The 19,349-nt window shown below is 44.4% G+C and overlaps 1 protein-coding gene across 1 annotated transcript in view; it reads left to right on the top strand.

Moving 5' to 3' along the window:
- The window catches only part of LOC146860809 (sperm-specific sodium:proton exchanger-like), a 5,538,638-nt gene that overhangs the window by 1,586,388 nt on the left and 3,932,901 nt on the right, over nt 1–19,349 (top strand). The window contains exon 7 of the mRNA XM_085646172.1: nt 14,169–14,268. Within this exon, the coding sequence (XP_085502298.1) occupies nt 14,169–14,268 (100 nt within the window). The remainder of the gene's footprint in view (nt 1–14,168; nt 14,269–19,349) is intronic.

Raw genomic sequence — 19,349 nt, forward strand, 5'->3', positions numbered from 1 at the left:
AAGGGGGTGGCACTCTCACGACCTGCTTCTCGCGGACTTCAGGAGCCTGCGCCTGCTTTGCTTCTCATTTTTTCTGAGGTTGTGGGGCCCTGTATACTACAGCCCTTTTGCGGACCTGTTGTGTCTTTTGCACTCTGGCTGTTTGGTGAGTGTGGTGTGTTTTGCATTTTATAAGGGGTTGGTCTACCTCCTGCCGCCCTGAATACACCTACTCTCTTCCACTTTCGCAGTTCAGCAGGGTCCTGTCTGGCTGGAATGTCACCTGGTAGTGACAGTTGCTTTGTGGCAAGGAAGACAATACCCGGAGTAATGAAGATTACTGGTAAGTAACCCTGGCATTCACCACCCTACACTTCCGTTCAGGTTCTTTTCCATCCCTGCTTTCATCCGTGGTCACTGTTTTTCCATCATTCTCTTTCCCCTTCCCCATTTACTGCCTTCTCTCTTTTGTTCTGGCTCAAACAAAGCCTCATGAATTAAAAATAGTTCTGGTCCACAAACATGAGTTTTAGTGGGCCCCACCTAAAACCACAGGCATATACTAAGCACTGTGTTGTGTGTATGTATTTTTTACTTAATAATTTTTAGTCTACATCAACAATACAGCAACAACTGGCACTAGGCCAGACCTAAAAAGAAAAAGAATACAAAACTCGTTGAATACTTCGGTCTGTCTGTTCAACTTTTCTCTGCTGTTTGTCCTTGCCACTGCTACTAGACCAGTTTTATTGTAGCATTTGGATAGCACTTACTACTCATATCTGAGGCGTTGAAGTGCTCACCCACATGGACAGCCAGCTGTACCATGTAGAGTGTGTAGGAGGAACAGTGTTGTTTTTCTTTGAGGCTATATAGCAATTGTTTTCCTGTTATGTGAGATGACCATGAGGTGCACTTGTCGTGTTATGGAAGACAACGCCTATCGTTATGATAGATGACATTATGTGAATGATAGATGCGCAAATTCTAATTCAAATATGGGGTAAAACATATAGGCAGCTACCCAGCACCACCCCATCCATGGGCACGGCAGGTGTTGCATACATGTACACCAGAAAAGTTGCTATTGCTCATTTCTAGTTGTACCCGATGTGCTAAACTCAGGAGGATATGAGGTGGTGTTGGACCTGGCAGAATTCAAACTTGTGACATATAAGTCACATGCACCACTCAAATTAATTTCATATTTCCCTATACTAATTCACCACTAATCCTTTTTGCGTTCCGGAGTAGATTGCTACCTGCCAAAAAGCATTCAACACCTCATCAGGGGTATCAAGCGCTATGTAAATGCAACCCTTCCCTCTTCTACCACTCCACTATCCTTTTTCAAACCAAATAACAAACTTGCATGTCCACCGCTCAAATTAATTTTATATTCCCATATAATAATTTCCCCACAAATCCTGTTTGGGTTTCGGAGTTGCGTGCTAACCGCCGAAAAGCACTTCAACACCTAATCAAAGGTAGCAGGCACTACATAAATACAAACCCTTCCCTCTTCTATCCCTTCACTATCCTTTTCAATCGAAATAACAGATTAACATGTCCACCGCTCAAAGATGGGGACTAATGACTAGACCGTTCGATCACAAATTTGGGGAATCGTGTTCGAGTCTCTGATACCTTCGGGTCAAGTTCGCACTATATAAAACTGAAAAAAATCACCTCCAATACTTGTTGGGTCCTGGAGTATTGTGCTACTCGCCGTTAAAGTGATTCGATACCTTGTTAGGGGTGGTAAACGCTATATAAATGCAATTACAATTACAGTAATACCTGAGGTTCCGTGAAATCTGAATCTGCGTTTTAAACATCATGGTTCCGTTACGATTTTGGTAACAGCGAACCGTAACTAGTGAGTTCGGCTAGTACGTGTGTTTTCGTCACATTACATCAATGGATTCACTGCGTATTTAGGGTTTTCGTTCCGAACCCTGGGTTCCATTTTGCGCATGGTAGCCATTTTGTGGTTGCCCTCACATAGGCCGATGACTGTGGTTAAACGAGCTCTTTGGTCAGGCTCACCTTAGCTCGAGTTTGTGCTGACTCCTACATGACTTGAGTGAACTGACCTCGTTGCCTGAGGCCGACCCTGCCAAACCCGTTCCCGCCCGCTAGCTGATCTTGATTAAGGGTCAGAGCACGGGATCTCGTAAAGTTTTATTGCACACAAACATGCCTCATCCTACTTCTATCTGTTTCTGTTTCTTCTTTTATGGTCCATTTACGATATGGGTTGTGGTCTCTTTATTATGGGTCTGTCCGGCTTGTCTAAAGAAGAATGTTGGGATTGTTCGATGATTGATCGTGGGCCGGACAACTGAAAAGTGGGTTTTACCGTCATGCAATACTTTTGTGTGGGTACATGCGATTGGACAATTTGTAAAATAATGGGGGTTTGTCTGGAATGTGATGTTTCTGGCATAAAAAGGGATGACTTGTTTTGTCAATTTGAGCAGTCTCCTGAGAACTCATACCGTGATGACTTCTAGGACTTCTGTTACTGGCTGCAGCCAATAAACTCGATCTCTGACACCACCAAGAAGTATCCTGTGTGTCTCTGTATTCTAAGACAGGTGAACCCGAAGACTTTGGGCGTGCCCCTGGTGCCGCTGGGTTCTAAAAGCCCGGTTCTTCAGTTGGCGCCCGACGCGGGGCGACATCAAGCGGTACCGGTCCAAGCCCGAGGATCGAGAGGAACTTCGTGAGGAAACTCTGGAGGAGGGCCCCCACTTCAGCGACCCCTGCATGTCGAAAACGTGGACCGAAGGTCTTTTCCACGAGATTTCCCCCTTCTGACAGCTACGTAAGGGCCGCTGCCCTGACTGCCGCCCTGTCTTGGACACCCCCCTTCTGTGAAACTTCGTAAGGCGAGACGATCGAAGGATCTTCTGGGTGGCGTAGCAGACGAATTGGTTAAGTATAAGTGGGTCACTCCCAATAATTCGTTTGGTTCTTAGTTTTACTTGGTCCTTAGTTTGAGCAGTTCTTGGTTTTGCTTGGTTCTTAGTTTGGTTCTTAGTTTGTTTGGTCCTTAGTTTTGATTTGAAAATTGCAATTTCCAAAGCCGAGGGTCTCGTATATTTACAAGTGTATCGGTAGAGATAGCCCCTCGAAGTTTGAAGCTCGATTAGTGAGCGAAGATGCCTAATCGTAGCATAGTTGGTACTTGGTTTTGTTGTGGTTATAACAGGAAGTTCCGATTGGAGGACTCGTGTCCGATACCTCCAGTTGGAACTCCGACTTATGAGCTCTATTCTAAACACGGCATGGGTCCCATTACATTCAATGAAGTATGGGTCCGCTACACTAGGAAAGATGGCGTCTTACGATGGCCCCAACATGGTAGTTTTGATACATAGATTTTAGACAATTTGGAAGCGAAATTATTTAGGAAGGAAGCCCGGCCGGCAATGTTCGACTCCTTCCGCCTTTGGCGCAAAGAAGCCAGACAACGAGAGATAAAACAAGCTAAAAGAGATAAGAGAGAAAAGGGTGTATCGATAATGCAAGCTGCTAGCGAGTTTAAAGAAGATGAAGAAGATAAAGCGATTGAGGTGTCAAATAGGCAACATCATATGGCTATTGATAAATGTTATCCAGTTTTGTCACCCCCTCCTGTGAATCCTGTTAAGGATCTCGAAAAAGATCCATTAATGTCTTATTTGTTAAAGTCACCTCCCCCTTACGTGCAAGGTGCTACTGCACCGATGTTACCGCTTGTTGTACAACAGGTTGCTGGTCAGCCTTTAGTCCCTCCGCAACCCCCTTTTCCTGTTACACAGTTGGTCCAGGTTCCTCCGGCACCCCCTCTTCCTGGGTTGCCTACTTTACCTTTGCCTGCCTCGACTCAGACTGCTGTGCCTCTTGCTCCTGTCCCTTCGACTTCCTCGACTTCTGCCTCTTTTCCTTTACCACCGCAAGATACCTTTTCTCCTGTTCTTAGGACTGCTTCCTCCCCTTCTGTTCATCGGCGAGTGGCTGACACTGTTGCTAATTTCTTAACTCCTCTATTTGGGTCGCTAGTCACGACCCCCATTTCTGATGACAGACAGAGACGTAGTCAGCTCCCTGGTTCTGTGGAGCGTGGAGTGTTGGATTCGTTGGCTCATAGGTGGGTTACGAATGTTTCTAGGTATGATCCGGGAGTGGATCTGAATACGTTCCTACAGTGGAAAGAGCCGACGCAGCGGTATGTTTTTGATATGATGTGTACTTTGCTTCGGGAACAATGGGAAGATGATGAATTGGAGTTGGCTCCTGTTGGATTGCTTGATATTCAGAGTGAGTTCACCAAAGGGACGATAGTGGGAGCTGGTGTCGAGGATGCGGTAGTGACACTTCTTACATATAGGTCTGCACTTCCTCCCCAGCCATCGTTTGAGCCTGATGCCTCAGTTAGAAAGAAGATACGACAATATCCAATGAGAGAGGTTCCTCCAGTTTGGAGAGAGGGAGACGCAAACGCTAATCCACCTATTTTGGCTCATTTCCAACGAGTTTGGATACATGCCCCTTGGAAGAGAGCTGAGGTTTTGGCTCTTAAGCAAACCTTACCCGACCCCCATAAGAATCCCGCGGGGTATTATAAGGAGTTGTCCCAGACAGTCGACGCATGCATTATGAATCTAGCTTATGTGGATATGTTATTGGGTAATGTAGTCCCTCAACCGTTGTGGGCGAAGATTCGCCATGAGGATCATACGGTAGAATTAGGTGATACATGGGTGAATATTGCGGCTGCAGATGCTAGACAGGTAGGAGGAGCTAAACCTGAGCCTCTAATAGCGGATTTACCCGGTAGAATTATTAATATGATGAAAACGATGATGCCAGCGTTACGAGTGAATTGGGACAAGTTGACAGCATGTAAACAGAAGAAGGACGAAAGTGTGTCTGATTTCTTCACCAGGTTTGAAGAGACTTTTATAGATCATAGCGGTCAAGATATGAGTACGGAAGGTGGCCAGAGACTGTTTGTAGATAAATTTGTCTTTAATTTACTTCCCGAACTGTGTAATAAGTTGAAAGATTCTGAGAGTTCTTGGGCTGTCTCTTCGTCGGCCCAGATATTGGCGACTTCACAGTACTACGAGAATAGGGATAAGGATGAGAAAGATAGATTAGAGAAAAAGACAAAAGACTTAAAAACGAAGGTTCTTCTGCAGCAGGCGTATCCGCCTCGCTCGAATCAGCAGGAATCACAGCAACGTCTACAGTTTCAGCAACCTCCATCGTTTCAGAGACTGTCACAGAAACCCGAGTATTCTCCTCCAAGACCACCTTTGGGTCTGAATCAGTGCGCGTATTGTAGAGAGGAAGGTCATTACAAGAATGAGTGCCCTGTTTTACGACAACGTGCGAGCGGTATGTTGGCTCCAAGAGGTCGTGGTAGTTTCCAGCAGGTGTCTAGGGGTAGAAGACGTGGCGCGTTCCCTCAGAACGAACGTTCTTTTCCCCCACAGACGTCTATGAATTATTTTGATCAGCAGAACGTACAGACTGGCAGATCTCCGCAATAGTATGTTGATGATTGCTACGTTGAGAGTGAGAGTACTGGCTATAATGATTGCTAGGACAGCCAAGGACAAAGAGAGGGAGTAGTGTCAGTTCCAGTAGACCAGGATGGACCTTATGTTGCAGTGGTTACATCGGGTGTGGTTGAGCCTTTTCTTTTGGATACCGGTGCAGCGAAGAGTTCTATCATGCACTCTAAACTCCCTGGCGCACCTTTGTCTGGCTTAACGAATATTTCAGTGGGATTTTCTGGCGCCCCGGTTCGTAATCCAGTTTCTAGTCCCTTGTCTCTTTCTATTGGGCCTTGTGAATTGGAAGCACCCCTTATTTTAACGGCAGGTTGTGGTGAGAATTTGTTGGGTCTGGATTTGTTAAAGAGACTGCACGCGACATTGTATTGTTCTCCTTCGGGAGTACACCTTACATTGGGTAAGAGAGTGACCTCTCCGATGTATCTGTCTAGAGATCAGCTTCCACTGGACTTGTGTTGCCTCCCTGATACTCTTTGGGCTACTGGTCCTAATGATGTGGGTCTTTTGGGGATTCCACCATATGTTGTGACGCTCAAATCGAATGTTAGATTGCCACGTATTCCCCAATATCAGATTTCGAGTGATGGTGAAAGAGCGCTTTTAGCGATCATCTATGATTTAATCGAGAAAGGGGTGATCGAAGAGACGAGAGGTAACGTGTGTAACAGTCCTGTTCTGCCTGTCTTGAAGCATACTGATTCTTCTCGGCAGCCTGAGTACCGGTTTGTGATCGACCTTCGAGAGGTCAATAAGATTGTGGTGCCCCAGTTTCCTGTTGTTCCGGACATTACTGCTTTGTTGACTTTGATTCCAGCTTCAGCTGCCTGGTTCTCCATCATAGACTTGAAGAACGCTTTCTTTAGTATTCCAATCGCCGAAGAAAGTAGAGATATTTTTGGCTTCTCTTTGGGAGGACGAAGCTTCCGGTTTAAGCGTGCTCCTCAAGGCTATTGCGAAAGTCCATCCATCTATAGTTAGGCTTTGAAAACTCAGCTTGATACTTTTGTGTTGCCTGCGGGTGCTGCTCTTATTCAGTATGTTGACGATCTGTTAGTGGCTGCTGATGATAAGGAAACTTGTAAAGAAACTACTGTTTAGTTGTTACAACATTTGTCTAATTTGCATCATAAAGTGTCACCTTCAAAGTTACAGTACTGTCGCCAAGAAGTGACCTACTCTCTTGTCGAAGGAGGGAAGAAGGTTGACCCCAGAACGAATCCAAGCGATTGCTCAAATGACTGTGCCTAGTACGCAGAGAGAGGTACGCGCTTTCTTGGGTATCACATCGTACTGTAGGCAGTGGATTCCGAATTTCTCCTTGTTGGCAAAACCTTTGTTGGCTTTGACTTGTAAGGATATACCGAGTCCTCTTCCCTGGTCTGACGACTGTCATAAAAGTTTTTCAGAATTGCGTGACGCGTTGTGTTCTGCTCCGGTGTTGGGTACTCCTGACTACAGTAAGCCTTTTACACTCTACGTCCATGAGAGAGAGGGATGTGCATTGTCAGTTTTGACGCAGCAGTTTGGTGAGAAGAAGCGTCCATGTGCGTATTTTTCGTCGACTTTGGATCTGGTAGCTAGAGCATTGCCGAGTTGCTTGAGAGCTACAGCAGCAGCGGCTGTTTCTATCCGACAGTCTGCTGGGTTGGTGATGGATAATACGTTGGTGGTGATGGTTCCACATGCAGTGGATACTTTATTGAACAGAACAAAGACTCAGCATCTTACTAGTGCAAGGTTGTCGGGTTATGAGTTGACGCTTTTGGCCAGTCACGTGCACATTAAACGGTGTAACGTATTGAATCCAGCGACATTGTTGCCGATTTCTGTGGAGAGGGATGGTCAGGAACAGCATGATTGCTTTCTTAGGACAGAAGAGGAAACGAAGGGTAGAGTTGATCTAAAAGATACTTCTCTTTCAAATCCAGATGGTACGCTATGGGTTGATGGGTCATGCTACAAGCTCCCGAATGGTGATACGTCTGCGGCATATGCCGTGACGACATTGTGTACGATTGTTGAAACTGCACGAGTGAGCTATAATTCAGCACAAGCAGCGGAATTGATCGCATTAACAAGAGCGTGTGTCTTGTCTGAAGGAAAGAGAGTGAATGTATATACCGATAGTCAGTATGCGTTTGGTGTAGCACACAGTTTTGGACGCTTGTGGAGAGAGAGAGGTTGTCTTACTTCGCATGGGACTAAAATCCAACATGGGCAGTTGGTGAATGAGCTTCCTGAGTCACTTACTCTGCCGAAGCAAGTTGTGAAGTGTAGTGCTCACCGAAAGGTTACAGACGATGTTGGCCGTGGTAACGCATTTGCGGACGAAGTTGCGAAAGAAACAGCGAAAAATATGATGGGTCGAACATATGTTGCAGGCCCTGCGAGATGGATTGGCGCGGCTGGGATGTGTGAGGATACGATTGAGAGTGTGAAATCGATTCAGGCCGAAGCTACGGAGAGTGAAAAAAACGTGTGGAGAGAAACTACGGGTAGATTGGATTCGACTGGTTGTTGGGTTGAGTTGTCGGAACACCAAAGATGGATGTTACCCGATGCGTACATGCTTGCGGTGGTTACGATGGCACATGGAATGTCTCACATCAGTGCGAAAGGGATTTGTAAGCTGTTGGCTCCAGTGTGGGAGAACGGAGGAATTCCCAAGTGTGCGGAGAATGTGGTCAAAAACTGTATGGTGTGTCTGATGTATAATCCTGGTAAGGGAACTCCAACTCCAGCTGGTCACTTCGCGCCTCCGACGTACCCGTTCGAGGTTTTGCAATTGGATTTTATCCACATGGAAAGATGCAACAATTTGAAATACGTCCTCGTAGTTGTTTGTGCCTTTTCTAGATGGGTAGAGGCATATCACCTAAAAGATAATACTGCCTTGTCCACAGCTAAAGTCTTGCTCAAAGAATATTTCCCTAGGTTCGGGTTGCCAAGGATGGTGTGGAGTGATAACGGAAGTGAGTTTGTGGGCAGGATCATGAAGAGAGTATGTGAGGGTTTGGGCATAAAACAGAAATTCCACGCTGCGAATCATCCCCAATCAGCTGGTTTAGTGGAATACTATGATGGCACTCTGAAGCTGAAGTTAGCCAAGATTCAGGCGAGTTCCGGTCTCCAATGGCCCGATGCCTTGCCATTGGCACTCTTGTCAACTAGAACTACAGTGCATTCCCGAATTGGACTTAGTCCGTATGAAATTGTTTTTGGTCGACCGGCAAATGTGTGGGGAGTGCCGAGACCAACGAAATTTAGTGACATCGATTATCCTGTGTTGGTGGACTATTTGTATGACCTGACGGCTAAATTGCGTGTCTTGCATCAACAGGTTCATGATAGCTTGCCACCAGCATCTGTGGACCCAGGTCATACTATCAATCCTGGTGACTGGATCCTGGTAAAGAATTTTCAGAGGACTAAGAACGATCAGCCCCGTTGGACGGGCCCTCACCAGGTGTTGTTGTCTACAAGGACATCTGTAAAAGTCTTCGGAAAAAGAAATTGGATCCACGGCGTACACTGTAAGAGGGTACCTTTACCACTGCCGTACGACCAGTGGATCCGCGAAGGCATCGCAGACACCGAAACTGAGAGATTACCGAAATTCATACCGTTTAGCGACGCTGAATTGGTATGGACAAGGTCTGAGAAAGGAGATGACGATGTCTTGCAAGCAGCTGTGCCTTCACCTTTAAGATTGGACACCACTGAACCTGAACTGTTGTTTCAAAGTCAGACAGAGCCTGGTAAAAGTCGTTATAACCTGAGGTCTAGAGACAATGGACTAATAAAGGACAAATAATTCCTTTCATTTTTGAGAACAGCACTCTCTCAGCCGAAAAACAGTTTTGATCCTTTTTTCCTTTTTTTCGAACCACCATCCGGGTTCAGCTGTAAGGTCGCGGTGTGAAGACTTGGGATTGCAGCCGTGTAGACACAAGGTCAATGGTTCTGGATGGTCCTAGGGCGTTCCCTGGACTGACAGACGCACTCCTTAAGCAGAAGAAAACCAACCGCCGCGAACAGCACGGTGAGAGGATGGAATTTTTTGAGGCCAAGAGAGCTGTTGAGAAAACGAACTTTAAGATGAAACTATGCAGGATAATGCATCTCAAATGTTTTCCGATTACATGTATTATGATGTTTCTTAGCATGACGTTAGCATTGGTGGGTTGGATTGTTTTTTCTACCAAATTGACTTCTGCACCCACTTCCCAACCTACGTCTTTTCCTATTACTACTTCTTTGCATTCCTTTCATATCTTACCCGAACACAAGCAGATTAGAAGGTCAGAATTTGTAAATAACTCATTTGTACAGCTTCTGCATCAACATCAGTTGGTAGTGAACATCACTAATTGTTGGGTGTGTGGTCTTATGCCACATACTACGGATAGAGGTATTCCCTATCTGGTACTGCCGTTTAGTCAGAATGGGTCTTTATGGGCTTTCCAGACGATGTTCATTTATGCTATCGAAGACTATCCCCAGCGTTCCATAAGAGATAACTCGAGTAATAAAGCCTTGGTGAAGGGAATTGCAAATATGAGTAGGGATATCGATACGTATGGGACTATTCCCAAAGATGAGTTACTAGCTTATGTTGGCTGGAACGTGACTGGATACAGTGTTAGCCTGAGTGAAAAGCAGAGACGAAAGAGGTCACCCCCGATTTGGATCGTACCCCACCGAGGTCATTTTTGTCTGCAAGGTATTGGCAGGAATCCGATAGCTCAGTTAGGGAAGAGTGTTTGTACTCAGACGTACGTTTTTACGTCTCAGTCTTCACCGCCGTTTTTGGCAGTCAAGGGTACGTATTTTGTTTGCTACAACAGAGCATATACATGGTTGCCCCCTGATTTTTCGGGAACGTGTCATGTTGGATATTTGTTGCCTCCTACGTATACTGCTGCCGCAGATTACCACAAGACGAGAGTTGTCAGGGGTGTCTTTGATCAGGAAGATATCGCTGGACAAGAAGTGGGAGACTTCTTCAAGGGTTTCCTACCGTTTTGGGGACCTATGGTTAACAGTAGGAGCTTGCGGCAATTGACGAGAGTGGTTGAATCCACCATAAACGAAACTGCCTGTGCCCTTAGTAATTTGACAGCTGAGCTTCAAGCGGATCACCTTATGACCTTGCGGAATCGTACGGTTTTAGATGTCATACTTGCAGATCGAGGTGGAGTATGTAAAGTGATCCAATCGATTTGCTGCGTTTTTATTCCAGATAATGCTCCAACAGTATACGAGGCCATCTCCAGGCTACATAAGATCTCCGAGTCAATACATACGGACGGAGGAGATTGATCGTTAACTGGATGGTTTTGGGAACTGTTATCCGCTTGGGGATGGAGGATTCTGTCGATCATTGGTGTGGTTTTAGCGATTCTTTTCTTGTGTTGTCTCTGTGTACAGTGTGGTCCTGCCAAATGTGGCCTTTGTGCTACAACATGCGTTAGGAGACCGCCTGTCTTGAGAAAGGTACGGAGAGATAAGATGATGCTTCAACAGCACCTTGATGATTTGGTGAATATCGACATCGACTCAGATGCAGACTGAGATTGCCTATGTAAGGGCAAAAGGAGGGTCTGAGGTTCCGTGAAATCTGAATCTGCGTTTTAAACATCATGGTTCCGTTACGATTTTGGTAACAGCGAACCGTAACTAATGAGTTCGGCTAGTACGTGTGTTTTCGTCACATTACATCAATGGATTCACTGCGTATTTAGGGTTTTCGTTCCGAACCCTGGGTTCCATTTTGCGCATGGTAGCCATTTTGTGGTTGCCCTCACATAGGCCGATGACTGTGGTTAAACCAGCTCTTTGGTCAGGCTCACCTTAGCTCGAGTTTGTGCTGACTCCTACATGACTTGAGTGAACTGACCTCGTTGCCTGAGGCCGACCCTGCCAAACCCGTTCTCGCCCGCTAGCTGATATTGATTAAGGGTCAGAGCACGGGATCTCGTAAAGTTTTATTGCACACAAACATGCCTCATCCTACTTCTATCTGTTTCTGTTTCTTCTTTTATGGTCCATTTACGATATGGGTTGTGGTCTCTTTATTATGGGTCTGTCCGGCTTGTCTAAAGAAGAACGTTGGGATTGTTCGATGATTGATCGTGGGCCGGACAACTGAAAAGTGTGTTTTACCGTCATGCGATACTTTTGTGTGGGTACATGCGATTGGACAATTTGTAAAATAATGGGGGTTTGTCTGGAATGTGATGTTTCTGGCATAAAAAGGGATGACTTGCTTTGTAAATTTGAGCAGTCTCCTGAGAACTCATACCGTGATGACTTCTAGGACTTCTGTTACTGGCTGCAGCCAATAAACTCGATCTCTGACACCACCAAGAAGTATCCTGTGTGTCTCTGTATTCTAAGACAGGTGAACCCGAAGACTTTGGGCGTGCCCCTGGCGCCGCTGGGTTCTAAAAGCCCGGTTCTTCATACCTTATTCATGATATTATGCACATCTGGAAATTGGGGAAATGCCAGTAGGTGCCTCTTCATGGCTAGTGCCAAACTGTTTCATGATTACTGATCGTGGCACTTTAAGACATTCAACCTTGTAGTGATTCTTGTGACATTGTAGGTTATGGTACAATGCTCATTCATGGTCGCTTAAACGTGGTGATTCTATATATTTAGTGTCCATTCTTGAGACAGTGGTGATTATTGTCAATCTCTTAACGTTATTTGTACCTTTATTTGTGCCTGAGCCTATAGGATTGCATCCATCCAGGCATTAACCCATTTATCCAGCAATCCAGAAATACACTTACCTATTTATCGTTGCGCTCATTCATTATCTGTGCACTTATTTGCTTATTTATTCATTTATGCACTCACTAATCCATCCAACTGTTGGCACTCTCACAATTATCCACTTACCCTTATGAGCAACCACATTCACATATTGACCAATCTCACTTATACAGTTGCCAGATTTTTTTGATTTCCTGTACTTGTTTAACTTGGTATTCCAGGTGTCAGTAAGGCCTGGAGAGAAAGGAGAGCTGAAGTCTACTGTAGTATCCATAGTGGTGCTAGAGATTGACCTGGGTAGATACAACTGTCCTCAAGACAAAGAAAATATTAACATCCCATGTCATCGACTGGGCAACTTGTCATGTATATATGTTTTTGACACTGGCCAAAATACAATAATGAGTACTTGGTATCATTGGAAGCTTAATCTTATAGGAAAAATGGGAACTGCGTAAAACCAGGTTTAATTGTTGATGTGCTACATCAGCGGTTCTTAACCTGAAGTCTTTGGACCACTTGGGGGTCTGCGAATCCTACACTGGGGGTCCACAATGTATGGAAAATTTAATTATGTTAGCAGGTTAATAGAGTGTATATAAATAAACTTTAAAAAAAATTACATTGCTGTAAATGTGAAGACATTTTTAATTGGAGGCTTAAAATGTAGTTGGTATGCTTATCTATGATGTTTTGTTAGAGAAGCGCAAATACAGCAAAAATAACACAGTGTGGATGATGGGTAGCCTCCATTGAAGCACGAACAAGAGAGCAGGAATTAGGTGCAACAAAGACAAAGTGAAATTCTAGAGTTAAGCATATAGCTTCGTGTTTTAGTATTACAAAACGCATGTAGAAAAGCTCCAACCCTTCCACTAACATTCGAATTTTTGTTTTTCTTTGTTTGTAAATGAAATTCAGTATGCAATCACTTGTGAATTTGTTTGGTGTATACTTGATTCTGTATCACTGTGTATTGCTTTAAAGTTGAAACCAAGAATTCGCTTAGGCCAGGGTCCCTGGCTTCCATTCATGACTCAATGGGGGTCCTTGGATTCCAGCAATGACCAAGGGGATATGAAATTTTCGCCGCTTTTGCTTCCGTTTTCGGGCGAAAAGCGGCGATAATTTCATCGCCTTATTAGCAAAGACACGCTATCGCGTGTCTTGCTGACTTAGCGCCCGTTTGCAGCACGCCTCCGATCGCATCGCTAATGAGATGCAAAGGAGGCGTGCCTGACAAGACTCCCTTGGGAAAATATCGCGAAGGCAGCTTCGCGATATTAAAAAGGGAGGGTAGCGATTTTTAAAATTGCGTTAAGTATGCCTTAACGCAGGAATTTAACGTCTGTTAAATTCCTGACTAAGGCATACTTAACATGGGGGTGGATTTTGTGGCTAAGACCACAGGCCCTATCATCTAGGACATCGCCGTTTTCCACCATGGAAAACGGCGATATCCCAACTATCTCTGGAATTTTTATCGCCTCGGCGATGCGCGTTGTTAATAATGTGCAAACCAGGCGATAAATTCCAGAGATAGCCGGCGATAAATATGCAAGCGCGCTTTGCGATATTTATCGCCGGCCCTTGTTAATATGCCCCTAAGTGAGGGTCCACAGAAGTTAAAAGGTCAAGAAACCCTTTGCTACAGTGTTTGAATGAGGGTACAGGTATGTATTCTGGATGGATTTGATTTGATTGCAAAATATGAAAGAAAATGAAGTAAACATGTTTTTTAATGAAAAGGCATTTGAGCAGCCCGTACTTTAAAATGTGGCAATGCCTGTTCACTTTCTAGGTTAATAGGAATTTCCTTTTCTTTATTTATAGCTGAATGGGGTGGAATGTCAGGAGTTATTGCTACTATCATTCTGGGCATTACTCTAGATATCGCAAACTTTAATCCTGGAACCGAGGCCTTCTTTCGTCGGTGAGTAAATTGCTTTCATTTTAGTTGATGTGGAAAATAACTGTCTATCACATGGACACAATTTCCATATGCCTGATTAAATATGATTTTTTGGTATAAATGTCTAAGTTGCTTCTGTGAATGTTTTCACTGGTGATGTTTTTATCAATCAACTGAGAAAGCTCAATACCTGCGATGTGTCCAATATGGTCAGAAAATGTCAGTGCGTCCACAAACAGCAAAGCCATGATTACTAGTGGGTGAGTGTTGTCCGATCCCTGCATATTCCCCTTTTGATCAGAGGTCTTATATCCGAGTTGGGTGCTATTCACCACATCCGTTATTTAAAGGAAGCATTAAATATCTAGGGGCATATTTATAATAACTGACGCATCCCTGCATATCAGCAGGGATGCGTCAGTTATTGTGCGCCCCAGCTGCGCCACCTTGGATGCGCCGCATTTATAATGCGGCGCACCATGGAGCAAAAACGGCACAGATGCGTCACGCATCTGTGCCGTAAAAGTGACGCATTGCTGGAGTTGCGTCGCAAGCGCGACGCAGCTCCAGCAATGCTCTGGGGGGCCCTATCTTCACAATGCTGCGTCAATCCTTACGCCTGCTTCAAGCAGGCACAGGGTTTTGACGCAGCATGGGCTCAAAAGTGACTGAGTGAAATCTTGTAGATTTCACTCAGCCACTTTTAGGAGGCGTTCCTGCGCCGGAACGCCCCCACCTGCCCTGGAACGCCTACATGTGGCGCAGGGCTTTACAACGTGACGCATCTCCCAGATGTGTCACGTTGTAAATACCCCGCACCATGGCGCAGGATTTGCGCCGCTGCTGCGTCACAAAAGTGACGCAACGGCGGCGTAAATGAGGCGCAAGTCAAACATAAATCTGCCCCCTAATCTTTTGTTATGTTTCATGCAGCCCTTTCATCCCTATGGGCGTTGTGCGCTTGTTATTTAGCATACCATACAGTTTTCCCCTGTTAAAAGCGCAACATCTGCATGTTATTCACCCAGAAACTTGTAAAAGTTGCTGTTTATCACATCTGTCAAAATACTTACTTCAGAGTATTGTTATTTTTTCGATGCGATAAAGAGCAACTGGATTACGAAAAACCCACCTATTTTGACTTGCTTTATGTTTTGGCATTTTATCAATTATTTCATGTGCCACTCTTTACAGCACGTCGCCTATTGGCCTTTTCTCCAATGTCTCTGATTGCATCGACAATTCGCAGGACGTAGAATCCTACATTAACGTGTGAACAGAATAGCCATATATTACACTGGGAATTCATGTCTTACTGCCACTGATGTGGCTATTTTTATTTGCAAATCATAGCTATAAAACTACTGTATGCATGTTTTATCCCCTAATGTTCAGTCCACTAAATTCATTAAATATTTATAAGTTGTGATCTTTCTTATTCCTTAGAGTAGTTTATTAATTTACAGCATGCATGATATATTTCTAAATACCCGTGCTCACTACGCCACTGGAGTCAAGCTATCCTGGCTGATGACGGCTGATAGCCAGAAACCGGTCCTAGGATGCTTGATTCCGGTCCAGGGAAGACATGGCTTGGCAGTTCGGGCTGGACTGTTCCCATGAGGCACAGGGTCAAAACTGATTTGCATATGGCCATGTCTAAACTGGGGTGGTGTAGTGGGCAAAATAACGATGGATTTAACCCAGATCTCTTGACTGGGGGAGAATGTATGCATTGTCAGCATTCCGTCCATCATTTGTTTGTTGTAACATATTTCTAAATACAGCATGTCAGAAATGTGTAAAAAATACATGACAACAGTGGTGTGCTCCTGTGTATTTTTTCTTGCATACTATTAACTTCGTTACCGTTAAGATTCTTTACGCTCAGTGCATTACTATTTGATTAGCACTTACCTACCATTGCAAGGACCTAAGGGCCTTGTATGTGGTCTGGAGGCATCATTTATACCCATGGCTAGTTTGTGAAACACTCTGATTTGCAATCCCTTACTCGGCCTTTAGTCTGCATGATTGACTGGTTTGCGTTTGCTCAATTTGGGGCGTATTAGGTGAGGTGTGTGAGGTTTGAAGTCATGGTGCAGGTACAGCCCATCAAGCGTTGCTTTGGAAAAGCATTGTGTTATACCCTACTTAATTGTATAACATGTAGTCCAGCCCTGCTGCCACTAGCTGCTCAGCCAGAGCGTGAGATGGTCATAGAATGTTGGTGTGCCTGTGATGCATGGAATGCCTGGGTGTCTGAGTGGATGAGTGTTGGCAGTTGAAGATGGGCTGAGCAGCTAGGGAGGCTGCTCCTGGTGGGGCTGGTACCACACTAGGCTGGCTGGAGTAGAGACAGTTGTAACCTGAACTGGAAGATGAATAAAGAAGACTGATAATACATACTGGCTCCAGTTGTCTTTCTACAGAGATTATAACATTCATTTTGGCGACGAGCGGACTTGAACCCTAGAGACTCTTGGTGAACCACTGAAACAAAGGAACTACAAAGAAAAAAAAAAGAGAAAACAAGAGATCCTACAAGCCACTACATCTACTAAGAAAGAATTCCCAGGCAAGTCAGCGCCAGCCCCACCAGTGTCCTCATCAACGGACAGCCCCACAGAGAAGTGTCATCACCAAAGGACACTACAGCCTGGGAATACTACAGCCACCTAAAGGACTACAGTGAGTTGGAGGAGTAGCTAAGCTACAGCCGCATCTGGTGTTCCAGCCACAACGTTTGCCACATAAAGGATTACAGTGAGTTGGTGAAGAGTTGCACTACAGCCACATCTGGTGTTCCAGCCACGTTGTTACCTACAAAAGGGTTTGGTGAGTTGGAGGGTAGCTTCACTACAACCAGTTGATGGTGTTCCAGCCACATCGTTCTTCAGAGTCTGCTGTGTTTCTAAGCAAAAGGTACAATTTTGAACAGCGTGCAGTGTCTGAACAGATGGAGAATTTTTGGTGCTTAACAGACTGGCAACATGTTTGAACTTCAAACAACGTCAGCACTATCTAGCACCACAAAGGTATGGTGTGGTATCACAAGATTTGGGCATAGAGGATGTGTGGTATGCTCAATTAAGGTCTCACAAGCAAAGTGAGTGTTTTGGAGCAAAGTGAGTGTTTTGGACTTTCAACCTATGTTACAACTTCTACATGATATTACGTGCTACTGTGCAGCTGCATGTTTGAAGAAACTAGGGCCCTGCCTCTACTTTGTCAACCTCTGGATGTCTACTCTAGAGGCGAGGTGCCTGCTTCATGTCTTTGGGCACTCTTGGGTGTTTACTCGAAGGTTCCTGTTTTTTCAATCAATCAATCAAATCCACTTTATTCGATTACTTAAAATCAAGAAAGTATACAAAACATATAAAAACAATTTAAAAACATTAAAACGTTTCCTTTATTAAAAATAATATATCACAGTCAACAATAATAAAAGCTAATTTAGTTCCTCCCGTGTGGCCACCTGTCGTTTCTTCATAGACCTAAGTGATGCCACAAGAAAACTAGCAACACAAAACATGGTTACAGGGGATTCCATTAGTTGAAGAAACAATAAAGCAGGTTTAGTTTGAACAAAAGCTTTCTCTTTCAAAATAGGGAAGATGAACTTTTTCCTAGCTTCATGGTAAAAAGGGCAAAAAAGCATAAAATGTGTGGTGTCTTGGAGAGAAAAATCATCACATTTACAGGGGGCCTCATCTTCCGGTCTAAACCAACCCTGTAAATCACTTAATACTAAGTGAATCTGCTTAAAACGAAATTTTGTCAGTAGCCATCTGTGATAAGAATTCATAACTATAGACAAATAGGGATGCATGGTTAGAGACATGATAAGCAAGAAGTGAGCCCTTACAGTAGGTTTGCTTAACTCCTGGGATTCACGCTCAACTTCGCAGTGCTTATTAAAATTTGTTTTAACCCATTTTAGGTCGGCTTTACTTAGGCCTTCAGGATTGGTGAAAATCTCTGGCCGCCCAATTTTCTTAGTTGACATTTTAATATAGGACAGCCATTCGATTTCCTTCATATTGTCCAAATTGATACAGTCCTTCAGGATCCTTTGATTCAACTTAAGATTCGGGTTTGTCCAAATTCTGATCCACAGCAGGATAGGCGCTATTTTTATAATATCTGAGATATAGCCTGTCCCTAACTCAAGATGGATCGAAAAGGTCGCAGTGGATTGAGGGAGGCCGAGAAGAGCACGTAAAAATTAATTTTCTTCTCTTTGTATGGGGTCAGATTTAATATGTCCCCATATTGCAGCCCCATATCTAGCAATTGAAACAGTTTTAGCCTGATGTATCGCTAAAATGGCTGCGTATGGTTTTCCTCCCAATCTTTTCGCGAAACCCAATATTGCAGCTGAAGAACTGCGGACAGCATTCACCTTAATAGAGAGTTGCGGGCCCCAACTACCTTTATCATCAAAGACAACTCCCAAATATGTGAACACTTTCACCCTCGAGATTACTTCACCGTTACAAAGGAAGGTTTTAAGGTGCTTTTTCCCCTTACCCAATGACATAATGTGTGATTTGCCATTATTAACCACGAGGTCCATGGAATTCATAAAATCCCCAAAAGAATCCAGTAATCTTTGTAACCCAAGAGGTGTCCGGGCCAGTAAAACTGCATCATCCGCGTAGAGGAGTACAGGTATAGGAATACCTCCCATACGCGGGATATCAGGTGAGGCAGATAACAATTTTCCTTCCAAGGCGTTTATATACAATGTAAACAACATAGGTGCTAGAATACAACCTTGGCGCACTCCTCTGCCAGACTTAAAACTAGCTGTACATTTTCCCGCCTGAGTCATCCTTATAGAGGCACTCAAGTCTTTGTGTAAATCAGCCAGGAAGTACACAAGGGGCCTGTCAAGTCCCAAATCCAGTAACATGGACCATAGCTTTGACCTGTTGACCAGGTCAAAAGCCGTGGACAGGTCCATGAAGCCTAGATAAATTGAGCCCCCTGTGGCTTTTGTATATTTAGAGACAATCAAATGTAAATTAAGGCATTGATCCTCTGTGCCCCGCCCGCTCTAAATCCGTACTGAACGTCGGTTATTATATTTTTCT

Source organism: Triturus cristatus, chromosome 3_1, assembly GCF_964204655.1.
Source record: "Triturus cristatus chromosome 3_1, aTriCri1.1, whole genome shotgun sequence".
NCBI lineage: Eukaryota > Metazoa > Chordata > Amphibia > Caudata > Salamandridae > Triturus > Triturus cristatus.